This window comes from Balaenoptera borealis (genome assembly GCF_965194805.1).
Source record: "Balaenoptera borealis genome assembly, chromosome: 20".
In the NCBI taxonomy this organism is placed as follows: Eukaryota; Metazoa; Chordata; class Mammalia; order Artiodactyla; family Balaenopteridae; genus Balaenoptera; species Balaenoptera borealis.
Window position 1 is genome coordinate 19,204,019 of NC_138879.1, and position 13,104 is coordinate 19,217,122.

Genomic DNA, 13,104 nt, shown 5'->3' on the forward strand with positions numbered 1-13,104 from the left:
GTCTGGGTTTGGGGGTGATGGGCATCTGGGGAGGGTAATCCTATCCCTGTGATGAGTAAATGGGGTAATCTCCACTCGCCCAGCACCCCACACCCTTTCTAGTGGTGGTGGTGGTTTGGGGAGTGTGGGAAGCTGGCAGGGCTCCTGGCAAGATGGCCAGGGTTGTCTTGACTTACTGGGTTTTGGGAAAGGAGTGTGGCAACTGATACCCCAGTTCCCAGGGCTTTGGCTCCATGTCCTCTCTGACGCCTGCTGTCTTTCCTCCCTCTGTTCCCCTCTCCACCCTCTGGCTGCTGTACGGAGCCCACAGGGTTTGTGGGGGGATGTGGGGTGGGAGCGAAGGCCTGGCTCTCCGTGTGTGTCCAGGGAGTGTTCTGGGGATGGGCAGGATTGGCTGAGGAAGTCTGGGTGTCCCTGCAGAGTGGGCGGCACTCGGGGACCAGGCCCAGAGTGGGAGAATGTGTCAGTGTCGGTGTGTCTGTCCTGTCTGGCTTGGGCGTGGGCGTCTCTTGCTTCGTCTGGATCTTGCCTCCCGCTCCAGTCCCCGCCCCCCCCCCTCAGCTGGGACCGCCTGCTTGCTCTCTCTCTCTGCAACTGGAGCCTCCCTTGCCTGTTCCTGGAATTTGGAGAGGAGGAGGAGGAAGAGGCAGGCAGACAGACCTCCCACACTCTAGCCCGCCCGGCCTGGCATCGTGGGGAAATGAAATAGGTGCGGTGGAACTAAGGTTTCCCTGCCTTCCCCAGACCCTCCAGTACACATCACAGAGTCCAGGGGGCCAGGTCTTACAGAAGGGGCCTGGGCTGCCCCCCCCCACCAGGCAGCAGTGCCTCCTTCTTTTACCCGGCACCCTGCTGGCCAGGGCCCCTGCCTGGACCTCAGGCACCACTGTCAGCCTGGGGAGCGGGTGGGGGATTAGACTGCTGCCAGCCTGGCCAGCACCTGTTGCCAAGCCCCAGCCCTGTAACTGGAGCTGGCCAGGGAGGGGGGCTGCAAAATGACAGGTGGAATTTCTGCAACTAGGCAACCCCCCCCCCCCACTGGATATGCCTTTCCCTTCCGGCCCTGGAACAAGGAAAGCCTACCCACCCCCCCACAAGTGTCAACATGATCTCGTGGGTGATGTCCCTATCCTGCCTGTGGGGGTTAGGGCCCGGGAGATGGGCAAGGGGATGAGTTTATTGCTATTTGCCCGATGACCGCCAGCCGCATTGCTGGCTGCAGGGCTGGGCTGCCCTTGTGTTTTCTGAGCTCTGCCGCTCTGGCTGGGCTGGGGGGTATGGGGGTGTGTGGATGGGGGTGGTTCTCTGTTAATGTTTTAATTGCATAAAAACTGGGAGCTCAGCTCCGGGCCAGTGGGGAGTCTGGGTCTGGCTAGCCGCCCGGTTTGGGCTAAATATAGTCTGGGACATCTGCAGAGAAGGGGAGGGGGGTGGCGGGAGGTTCCATTCCCCCCGCCTCCGGCCAAGGTGCCCTCGTCTGGGCGAGCACCTTGGAGCAGGGAGGGGGATTCCTCAGCACGAAAGGCAGGGGAGAGGCGGTGGGGGCTGGGCACGGTTGGGACCTCGCCTGCCTGGAGGCCAGGAGACGCCTGAACTGAACTCGGAGGCTCAGGAACCGGGCTGGAGTGGGGCGCGCCGGGGCGGATCCAATGGCCCTGCTCCCTTCCTCCCAGAGCTGCCTGAGGTCAGGCAGTCTCTGTGTGTCACTGCGCCCGGTGGTGTGTCACCGTGACCCACTCACTCTATGTGTGCCTGTGTGTACACACCTACCTTGGAGTAGCTCCCTCCCGGCTCCTCCCCTGGAGAGCCTCTGTCCCCTGGGTCCTACCGCAGGTCCCCAGCCCTCCTTCCTTGTGTCCCTCGCCCCACAGTGAAACCTTCAGGCCAGGAATCGAGACTTGAGAAGGGGAAGCTGCGGTGGGGAGTTCTCTGATCTCCAGTCACGGCAGGAAGTGGAAGGGAGGGGGACCCAGCGGGGAGAACCGTGAGTGGCAGGCGGGAAGGGAGGGCCCGTCAGCCCTGCGACCAACCGCGCACACTGCAGTGGGGTCGGGGGTGTGTGTGTGGCCACCTTCCCAGCTGACCCCTTCCCTCCAGTTCCAAGTGGGGGAAACTTAGGGGACAGCTGATTCCCCAGGGGCTGCTAACAATCTTCCTCGCCCCCCCCACTGAAAAAAACTGTCTTCCTGTCACGTGGCTGTCACTTCCTGTCCCTCTGTGGTTCCCGGGATGTTTGTTGTTGGTTGCCATGGAGATGGCCGCCTTGGGCACTACCCTGGTTCTTGTGGGGAGGGAGCTGCCCCTCCCCCTAGGCCCACAGTTTGAGGGGGGGGTTGGGGGGGTCCTGCCCAGGGGGCTGTTTCAAGCTGAGTGTGTGTGGTCTCCGATGCCCCAGATCCCCCAGGGCCCCCCAGACTTGTGTCTGTGGGAAGGAGTCACAGCCACCTACTCAGACTGAGCGTCGGGGAGACTGTGACCACGTCTGGCTGTGCTTGGCTGTGGCTGACTGTGAATCTGACTGATTGTGCAGACCCTGTCCCCTCCAGCCTGGGTCCCGCTGTCCCAGAAAGATGCCCGTTCTTGGAACCTCCGCTCCCTGTCCCCTTTCCCTTTGGAGCCTTCTCCTGTCCTGTGTTCTCATGGAAACTACCTTCCCCAGGGAGTTTCTGTGGTTTCTTGGGGTCCAGGCTGGAGTAGGGAGGGGCTCTGGGCAGGATCCCCAGTTGTGTGTGTTTTGGGGCTGGGGAGGTGGTGGTCCGCAGGGCCTCCTCTCCCCTCCACACACAGCCTGCACCCGCTTCGTCCTGACCCCGCAGGCCCTGTGCTTTAAGGGGCTGGTCCTGGGACTTTGTGACCATCCGCCCCACCCCCTGGTGGGCTTCCCTGTTCAGCTGGGGGTGGAGAGGGGAAGAGATTCCCCCTAGTTCTAGCCCCACCTGAGTAGGTGGGTGTGGAGCGTGGGGAGTAGGAAGTTCCTGGGGGTCGCTGGATGGGGGGTGTGGGGCGGGGCACGGTCTGACTCAGGCCCGGTCTGGGGTCAGAGCCAAAAGGATATCCTGAGGCGGGAGGGGGGCGGGGGCGGGGGCGGGCGTTCCCGGCTTCCCTGCAGCCCGGGGTCCCTAGGGAAGGACGCTGGGAGGGGGCTGGTAGCACTGGGTCGTGCCGACAGTCTGTCCGCCCGGGGCAGAGCTGAGGGGTTGGGGTAGGCGGGTTGCAGCCGCGCACCCGCGCACATACCTGCTGCTCTGTGCGCTCGGCAGCCCCCGCCCCTTGTGAGAGTTATGCTTCCTGCACTGCGGAGAGGGGAGACAGTGGTGAGGGGGCAGCTGCCAAGGTGGGGGTGGGGAAAGCCCCGTGCCAGGCTGGCTGTGAGGACGGTGGTTTCCAGGCTGGGGGGCTGTCCCCTTTTGTCTGTGCCCCTTCGGTCCCCGACCCGGACAGAACTGCCTTTGTGTGGTCCACACACTCCTGTGGTCTGGCTGTGGCCTCGGCAGCCTCATCTCTTCCTCTTCCTGTTTTCTTCCTTCCCCGTGGGCCCTTCCCTCTCCTTGAGGCCTGGGCTGCCCCCTGCCCTTTCACCTGCTCTCTGCTCCAAGAGAAGACTGGGTGGGAGGCTTCAGCTCTGGTTCTGGGTGGGCCCCTCAGCCGCCCTGGGCTTCGGAGGCCCTGGGCACATCTCCCAGGGGGCTCTGGGGTGCAGTCCCTGGGGTGCGGAGTCGGGACACTGCCCTGACCAGCAGACATCCCCCCCACCCACCCCAGTTCCTCCTCCCAGCACCTGGCCTGTCCTGGGCTTGGGTTGTCCAGTTGCCCTTTCTGCCTGGTATTCAGTCACTGCGGGGATGATGGCCCGTGGAGGTCAGGCAGCCCTGTGTAGCTGGGGCAGAAGCTTGGGCGGGTACAAGTTGGGGAAACATCAGATCCACTTTTCTGGGACTAGGTGCTGTGTCTTGAGGCAGTGGGCAGTGGCAGCATCCAGAGGCCAGACGCTGGACTTCAGCACTCCCCTGACTCTCTCCGTAGATGTGCTCAGGCCCTGCGTGTGCTCGGGGCAGGTTTTCCAACAAGTCCCAGCTCCAGCGAGGCAGGCCTGGGCTTCTGAGGACTGGTGGGGAAGAGGTGCCCTCCACCTGTCCCAGCCTCACCCCGCTGATCCTTCTCAGGCCCTCCTGGGGTGGTCTCTTTCAAAATGAGGCTGGCCCTGCTGGCTTCCTGCAGCCCAGAGCCTGGAGAGCAAAAGGTAAACAGAGGACCAGAGTGGCCGGGAGGAGAGAGGGGCCTCTGGAAAAAGGGGGAAAAGGGAGTAATGTTCATCATTCTGCTGATCTGAGGAGTATGGGGGAGGGGAGAGGTCTTGGCTTTGTGTGTGTGTGAGTGTGTGTGCGTTTTCCTGGAAAGTTTATAAATAGTTCCAGCCCACTGTTCTGGTTTGAAATCTGCCCTGTCGCGCCCTGCCCTGCTCTGCCAGCTCCTGACAGGGGAGGGGGTCCAGAGGGGCTGGGTCTTTGCTTCCGTCAGGGCTGGAGTCCGTGTCCCCCACCCCCAAGTTGAGCTTGAGCTTTGGGTGTCATTTGCATATGATTCACTGACTGTCTAGAATGCTTAGGAAAGCCCCTGTCCCCCCTTCTTTTACGCTCCCCAATCCTTATCCCCTCCTCTCAGCCCGTCCAGGACTGCCTGGCTTCTATTCCTTGGGAGCCATGGTAGTGGGGTAGCCTGGGAAGCAGAGAGGAGGGAGTGGATGAAGAAGGGGGGCAGGGCCAGCTGAGTTTGGGGACCCCTGGCTCCTCTCCCCTGAGGGCAGGGGGGGAAATCGTCTATTCCTTTTCCCCTCCTCCCCTCCCCACGTCCAAAGGTTTCCCTTTTTTGGTTTGTGAAACGAAAGAAGGGAATTTGGGAAAGGGTTGTGGTCAGGCCTCCACCCACACCCCGAATATTCCTCTCCCCACATTCCTGTCCTCAGTCTGGGGGGAAGCAGACCCTGAAAAATGGGTAATTCTCCCGCCCAGCCCTGTCAGCAGCTGCTAGCCCTGGCTGGGGAAGGGACAGCAGACATACTGCCCAGGGAGGCCCCGAGGTGGTGCTGGCAGGCGCAGGGGAGGGAGGGGACCCGTTGCCCAGCACCTCCTGTGTGCCTGCCGGGTGGGCGCTGTGCTAGGTGCTTTCCGGGACTTTTATCTCTTAAATCACACAGCCCGTTGTTGAGGTAGGCAGTTCACAGACGAGTAAACAGATGCTTAGAGAGGTTAAGTGACTTGCCTAAGGTCACCCAGAGTGGCAGAGCTGAGATTTGACCCTTCAGACTTATGGTTCTTTCTACTGTCTTCACAGCTCGACCAACATTTGCCTTTTTCTCCAGATGTGTGACTCTGGGGACATAAAGAACGGGTAGCTGGGGACACCTGACACTGGGGGAGGGATCCTGGCACCTTTTGAGGGTGAGGGAGGCCCCAGCGGGCAGGGGTGCCTGGCTGGTGGCAGGTGCTCCGGCCCTCCCCCCCACCCCCCCTTTCTGCTGTGCCGAGGCTGGGCTCCGGGTATGGGAGGTGTGGGCCTGTGGTTTTTCTCTCCCTCAAGGGAGGGTGCCCATGGGCAGTGGAGGTGGCGGGCATAGGGTGGAGGTTGGATGTGGGTAATTTGTTTTCCCTTTCTTTGGTGCTGGTTTCGATTCTCTCACAGTGTCTTCTCCACCCCTGGGTGCAGGGGGCCAGGGCCCAGGCATCTCCCCAAGGGTCATGGTTCCAGAGGGACCTTCTGAGGCCGGGCCTGTGCTCTTTGGCCCCGCCCCCATCATCCCTGCCCTTGCCCATCCCTGTTCCCTGGCCAGCCTGGCCCTTGGCCCATTTCTGTAACCTTTGCCCCCTCCCTTGGCTCAAGGCCTTCCCCAGGGAGCTAACTGCATTGAAGTTTGCAGGCTGAGCTCCTTTAGTGAGGCTCCGATGGGGGTGGGGAACGCCTTCCAGCCTCTCCCTGGGGTGTGTATCTGTGGTTGAGGTTTGAAGTATGGTCCAGTTTCAAACTCCTCAGGGGCAGAATTGAGGCATTAAGGCGGCTGTCGTTAATCTCTCCTCTGGGGTCAAGGGTTGGCTCCAGAGGGTCCAGACCGAATCTGCTGCCGCACCCCCCGCCCCAAAAGCTGGGTCAGGAGGCCTGGAGTCTGGAGTGAATGGCTTCCTGGGCCTCACCTCAGAGAGGCTGGCCCCCATTTGGACCTGAATCCACCGGTGTGCTTCTCTGTGTCTGTGGACCCTGCTGTGTACTGGGGGGCCGGGCCGCAGGGAGGCAGGTGCATAGGTTCGCCTGGCTGGGTGAGGGCCAGGGTAAGTGCAGTTTGGGAAACTCTGAGGCTGTGGTTGTGCGTCTGTGGGGAGCTGTGTCCCGGGCCGGGCACGCAGGCCTGGAGCCGGCTTCGCTGTGTGTGGAGCCCAGGTGTGGAGGGATCGCATCTCCGGGTTCCCTCTCCTCACGTGTCACGTGTGTGCCCGCATGCACCCGGGCTGGGCGTGCAAGCACGCGTGCTCTTGGCCTCCGGACGCTTTCCCTGGAGCTGCGCGTGTGAGTTTCTGGAAGTGGGTGTGCACGTATGTGAGGGTCTGACTGTCAACGCTGGTGAGGCTCAGCCAACCCCTTCCTCCCTTGCTGGCTCGAGTTCCCCTTGTGTGGCGCCCCTCAGGGTTGTGGGGGGCCAGGGCGGCAGCTGGCCGACGGGTGGGGTCCCTGCTTCTCTGACGTCAGCCTCGCAGCCCGGGAGGGAATTGGCAGGGGCCTGGGGAAGGAAGGGGGAACCTCATTCAGGAGTAAGGAGAGAGGCCCTATGGTCGTCATAATTAGTAACAGTCAAAATCATGCTCGTTAACAATAGGGGAGCTGCCCCTTTCCTTGCAAGTACCTGTCCCCCTCCCCCTCCCTCAGCCCCGCACAGTCACAGGCTGGCTGGCCGGCCCGGCTGGGCCCAGAAGTCCTGGCCTCGTCCATAGTGGCCTTGGCAGAACTCCCCCATCCCAGGCATGGTCCTCAGCCAAATGCTGGCCATGTGTGTGTCCCCTGGACTCCAGGTCTGAGCCTGGAGCCTGGAGCTTGGAGCCTGGCACGGCCTGAGCTTGGGGAGGAAGGGCTTGGAAAGGGAGGTAGTCCTTATTTGGGATCTCTGTGGCCCTGTTTTCTTTTCTTTTCTTTCTCCTTCCTCCCCGCCTTTCTTTCTTCTTAACAGCTTTATGGAGATATAATTCATATACCATAAAATTCACCCATTAGAGTGTACAATTCACTGGTTTTAATATATTCACAGAGTTGTGCAACTGTCACCACAATCACTTTTAGAAAATTTTCATCACTCCAGAAAGAGCCCCCATACCATTCAGCAGTCACTTCCCATTTCCCTCGAACCCATGCCCCAGCCCCTGGTAACCACAATCTACTTTCTGCCTTTATAGATTTGCCTATTATGGACATTTCATATAAATGGAATCATACAGTAGGTGGTCTTTTACAACTAGCATAATGTTTTCAGGGTTTATCCATGTTGTCGTGTATATCGGTACTTTGTTCCTTTTTATGGCAGAATAACATTCCATTGTATGGATGTGCAACTTTGTATTTATCCATTCAGCAGTTGATGGACATTTGGATCGGTTCTACTTTTTGGCTATTAGGGGTGCTGGTATGAACATCCACACCCACGTACAAGTTTTTGTGTGGACTTATGTTTTAACTCCTCTTGGGTAGATACCTAGAGGTGGAATTGCTGGGTCGTATAACTCTTGTGTTTAACCTCTTAAGGAACTGCCACACTGTTTTCCAAAGCAGCTGCACCATTTTACATTCCCACCAGCAACGTCTGAGGGTTTCGATTTCTCCGCATCCTCACGTACTTGTTGTTATCAGTGTTTTTGATTATAGCCATCTTAGTGGATGCAAAGTGGTATCTCATTGTGGTTTTGCTTGGCCATGTTTCTGTCTCTTTTTTTTTTGTCTCTCATATATGTCATATGTGTGTGTATACACACACACTCATATATAAATACATGCATATTTATTGATACTCTTTATATATATCCTCCTGGACCTCTTGTGGATGCTTCTCTTTCTCCGTCTCATTCTCTGCTCTTGTTGCTGCCTGTCTGTCTCACTGTGTCGTGGAATTTCTGGGTTCATCTCTGTCTCTTGCTACCTGTGGTGTTATCTCTGCGTGTCCTTGGGTCCCAGCTGTTCAGACAGGGTATGGATTTGTGGATGCACTGGTGGAGGGGCATCTGGCCTTTCATCTTCTGCCCACCTCCGACGCTCTCCAGGGAGGTTGCTTCTGCAGACAGAGTATGTGGGTGAACTCTGAGATCAGTCTCCCTTGCCCCTCCATTGCCTGGGAGTAGGGGGCTTCCACCCTGGGCAGTCCCTGCCCATCATGCTCTTAGGCAATGGAGGTGATACCCAGGAGTCCTCGGTTCCCATTTCCCTATTTGTATGTATGTAAACAGGCCTCCTCTCCGGCCCGTGGGACAGACCCATCTGGGGTGCTTGGGCTTGGATTTGGGGGGGAAGTGGTGTAAGCGGGGGCCCCCTGGCTTAGGAGTCATTTTTCTGAGAAGTGCCACCGCTTTAGGGAAGCGGCTTTTCCTCCCCCTCCCTCCTCCCCTCAAGCACACGTTCTCTGCATCTTGACCTCAGGTAACCTGCTTTGGGGGAAGGAGGGCCAGCTGCCTTCCTCTGCCGCAGGAATCTTCCAGGGTGGCATGGTACCGGGGACCCTTTCCTCTCAGGATTGTGGGTGAGAGGCCCTCCTCGGCTCTGGGCTCTGTCCCCGTCTCCCCCGCCTGGCTCTGCTGTCCTGCCACCCCCAGCAGTGTCTGGGCCCTACTCCCAGGCCGTCTCTGCCAGCCAGGCATGGTGCCAGCTGTCTGCTCAGCCGGGTGCCACGGGAAAATCTCCGGCCGCCCAGGTTGGGGAGCTCCGCGGGGGATGCCCGTGCGCCTGCTCCTCGGTGCCCACTCACCTGCCTTTTTTCTCTCTGCAGCATCACAGGACATGGCCTCCCCAGCCACCTAGCCGGGGCCCACCTAGGAGAGGCATCCTTTCAGCGTCCTGAAGGCCAGCTCTGGACCTTCCTGGGAAAGTGCCAGCTCACAGAACTGCTTGACCAAAGGACCGGCTCTTGGGACGTCCCCCAGCCCACCTGGCCCCCAACTGGAGTCGGGGCTCCAGGAGGCCGAGATCAGCCTGCTAGCCTTGGACCGCAGCTCCAGGACAGAAGGGGGGTGGGCTGACCACCCAAACCCCCTCTGCGCCCAGGCCCCATGACCCGAGGAGAGGCGGCCTGAAGCCCGCCAGAGCGCCCGCCTGCTCTTCTGACTGTGGCTGCTTGGCATGGCCAGTAACAGCAGCTCCTGCCCGACACCTGGGGGCGGGCACCTCAATGGATACCCGGTGCCCCCCTACGCCTTCTTCTTCCCCCCCATGCTGGGGGGACTCTCCCCACCAGGCGCTCTGACCACTCTCCAGCACCAGCTTCCAGTTAGCGGCTATAGCACGCCATCCCCAGCCAGTAAGTGGAGTGGTGGGCATGGTGGGAGGGGCGGTGGAGGGCGGCAGGCCGAGGCAGGGCCTCTTCGGCAGTGGTGAGGGCTCCTCCAGACAAGGGGGATCGTCGTCTGGGGGGCTTGTAGGCTGATGGCTGGGACTGTGTTTGGTGTTGGGGGGGGGGGACAGAGGGAGAGCTGAACAGTGCTGTCCTCCGGCGCCTCTCACACCCCCCCCCCCCAGTGCTGTGCCGTGGAGGGCCTTATAAATAGCTCCAAGGACTGGACACGGAGGCTGGAGGCGGGTAAACAAACCTCTCGACATTTGGTGGAAATGGCAGCTCTACTGAGAGCAGCGCCCCACCTCCGCCCCGCCCCATCCAGTGCCTCTGGGGGAAGGGGCTTGACAGCGTAGACTCCCCTCCCCTCGCCTTGGCCAGGCTAGGTGGTGCTTCCCTTTGTGGGGAGGGTGAGAGGGAGGGGCCCACAGGCAGCCTGGCGGGTCGGGGCAGTGTCCCAGGAGGGGGCGCTCAGCCTGGACTCCGGCTGCGGACGCCAGCCTGCTCTTGGCAGGGCCTGTGTTTTCTCTCCGCCTCCGCCTTCTGCCACAGGGGTCGCCTGTTGGCTGGGTGGGGGTCTCGGTAACCTTCCCTGGCTGGCCGAGCCAGGTAGTGGGAGGTGGCGGCAGCTATGGCCAGCTGGCAGAGTCCAGGCCTCGGGCCTGCCAGGCCGCTTACAGTAACTCTGGCCCCCAGGGCCCAGCTGGGCGCCGGGCCAGGGCTTGGCGGGGGGAGGGAGCCGGGGCCTGGCCTGGGGCAGGAGGGGGTGGAAGCAGCAGAAGGGGGCCGTGGACGGCGGGCTGGCTGGTCAGCTGCTGACCTGGGAAACGTGTCCCACCTCTCCTGGCGGGCAGGTACTGAACACCCTGCCCCGGGCACCCACCGCCTCTCCCGTGGCCACTGGCAAGCTGTCTGGCACCGCTGCCCTGTGCGCCCGGCTGGGCTGGGTCAGTGCCCCCTTCCCAGCGTGGGGGCAGTGCCCTCTCCCCGGAGCCAGGGAGTCTCTTTGTCCCTGGGGCAGGCCCTGGCTGGGCGCCTCACTGCCCGCACTGGCCGGCTGCCCACTGCCACCGCTGCTTCCTGGCTCACCTCCTGTGGCTGCACGGTGGCCCCCTCCCTCCAGGGCCCCACCGGCCACTGGGCGCAGGGGCTCTAAGTCTGTGCTCCTTTAGGTCCCTACCCTTTGTGCCCTGGGGCAGGGGGCAGGCGGATGCTGCCTCCTCAAACCTCCACCTTCTGTTTCCTCCCTTGGCGCGTGCGCAGCCGGCAGCACTTTGACCTGGGAGTCGGAGTCGGGAGCCCGATTCTGGCCTGGTCTTCAGTCTATGCTAGGTGATGGGGGAGGCCAGTGTCTGGGTTCAGGGTTGCGGGGGAAGGGGCGGGTGTGTCTGTGTGGGGTAGTGCCTGCGTCCATGGGGACTGGGGTTCATATCCCAGCTCCAGTGACTGGAGTGTCTGCTTCCTGCCAGGGTGGGGTTTTCAGGGAGGGAGACATCGAGGGTGCTCAGCCTGGTGCCGGTGGACAGCTTGCTCTTCCCCAGGTGATGGGAACAGAGCCCCAGACACTCTGTCCACCTGGGGCCTGGCTCACGGAGGGTTGGATGGGGCTGGGCCTGACCCCCGACCTTGCCCTGTCTTGTGCCGGACAAGCAAATGTTTTGCCCTTCTTTGAATGTTGCAAGCTTCTTCCTCTTTCTTAGAGGTGGGTGGGGAGGGTTTCCGGGTACCCCACTTCCCACCCTGGTAACCTTCTTCCCCCAGGGTGGGGTGCCCACATTTCGGGTTAGGCAATGCCCCTTCCTGCCCCCTCCCTTTGTGAGCCTGTGGGTTGCCCTGTCCCTTCCTAGTAAACAACAACAACTTCTCTTCCTACCCAGGCCCCCAGCCTCTGAGCTTCTCCCTGACCTTCCCCTTCTCTGGGACCAGAGGTGTGGCCAGGAACCTGAGGGAGCCCGGCATCTCCCTCCTTCTTGGGCAGGGCTGAGGGGCCTGGAGACCCTGGCTCTCAGCTCTGGGTAGCGAAGCATGACAGATCAAAGTTCAGGCATGGAGGCGGCCTCGCCTTCCCCGCTCTCCCCACCTGGGGGCTGGTGCTGGGGGTCAGGCAGTTCCTAGGAGGGGTGGACATCTGTGGCCCCCATTCCTGTAAGGAGCGATTATATGCTCTGGTCCTCTGCCACCCTTTCTGTAGGCAACCTGGCACATGAGGCTCCCTCCTCCCACTTCCCACCAGCAAAGGTGTTTGGATAGTCCTCCCTCCACCTCCCATTCCTCTCCCCAAGTCAGGAGGAGGCTGGACCTTGGGTGTACCCTTCAAAGACCCGGTGGCCTGTGGAAGGACAGAACTGTTCTCCAGGTCACTGGGGACGGGTGGGTATCTGTCCTGCTGTCATCTCCCAGGGAGCCGGAGTGGGAAGCTCCAGAGATGGGACAGGATCCCCCCTCTAAACCAGCCCCTGGGGCGTGGTCTCTGAGGACCGGTATTTACTGTGGAGGGTTGGGATTCAGTGTGCCTTGTGGGGAGGGTCAGGGTTGGGTGTGTTTTAGGGGTGGGGAGGTCAAGGTTGGGTGTGTGTTGGGGAGGTGGTGAGAGGGTCAGAGTGTGTATGAGGAGAATCAGACCCAGAGCCGGGGAGGGGTGTCGGTTTGTGTGCTGGAGGGGGCGGTGACTTAGGGCACGGAGGGTGTAAGGGGGAGGCGTCTGTGATTGTGTTGTGTGTTTGGGGAGGGAAGGGTCTCTATTTCTTATCGCTAGTCTAGGCTGGAGAGGAAACGAACTTGCCTTTTTTGTTGCTCCCCCTGGGAATTCCACGGGGTCGGGGGCGGGGAGGTGGAGTAGGCTGTGTAGCGAGTTCTGGCTTTGCCACTTACTAGATGTGATAACCTCTCTGGGCATGTGTCCTCGTCTGTAACCCAGGGATCTGACCAGAACCTCCCTCAGAGGGCTGAGATTAGGCAAGATCATCGCCGTAATGCACTCTGCTCCTCACCTTGCACGTGATCATCGCTGTCTCCTTGCCGTGGTACCCCGTGTTAGGACAGTGGAAAGGGACCGTGGCCCTATCTGGGTGGGGGCTGGAGAGAACGGGAGGCTAACATCTGTGGAGCACCTACTGTGTGCCTGGGACTTTATCTCTGTTTTACAAATCTTAATCCCAACAATCCTGGGAGAGGGACATTATCTCCATTTACACATGAGGAAACAGCACCGGTGGTTAAGTGGCTGAGCTAAGTGACCTTACAGCTGGGCTGTTTTCTACCATCCAGATAGGCAGCTGCGGGAGGGTACTGTGGGGAGCCCTCCTGGGTGTGAGGAGCCTTGGGTGGGGAGATCAGGGCCATGGTGAAACCCCCTCTCCCGTGGCTGAAGCCCCGCTTCTGCCTCAGGACCTTCCGCTTTCACCCAGTAGGGGGCGTAGGGGAAGGCCTCCCCCCCTAGCCACGCCCCCTTTTCTGTTTTTGATCCTGAAGGCTGGAGGGAAAGACTGATAAGAGGCCTGGGCCAGATCTCCATCCTGTCCTGGAAGCTGCGG

At 60.7% G+C, this 13,104-nt stretch overlaps 1 protein-coding gene across 3 annotated transcripts in view; it reads left to right on the forward strand.

Annotated features, from left to right (window-relative positions):
* RARA (retinoic acid receptor alpha) overlaps positions 1 to 13,104 on the forward strand; it is a 43,530-nt gene that overhangs the window by 11,344 nt on the left and 19,082 nt on the right. For 2 of the 3 annotated variants that reach the window (XM_082371770.1, XM_082371769.1), the window contains exon 2: positions 9,011 to 9,538. In XM_082371770.1, the coding sequence (XP_082227896.1) occupies positions 9,361 to 9,538 (178 nt within the window). In that variant the 5' untranslated portion in view covers positions 9,011 to 9,360. Of the gene's footprint in view, positions 1 to 8,744; positions 8,765 to 9,010; positions 9,539 to 13,104 lie in introns of those variants that run through there. The other variant, XM_082371771.1, reaches the window with a different exon arrangement.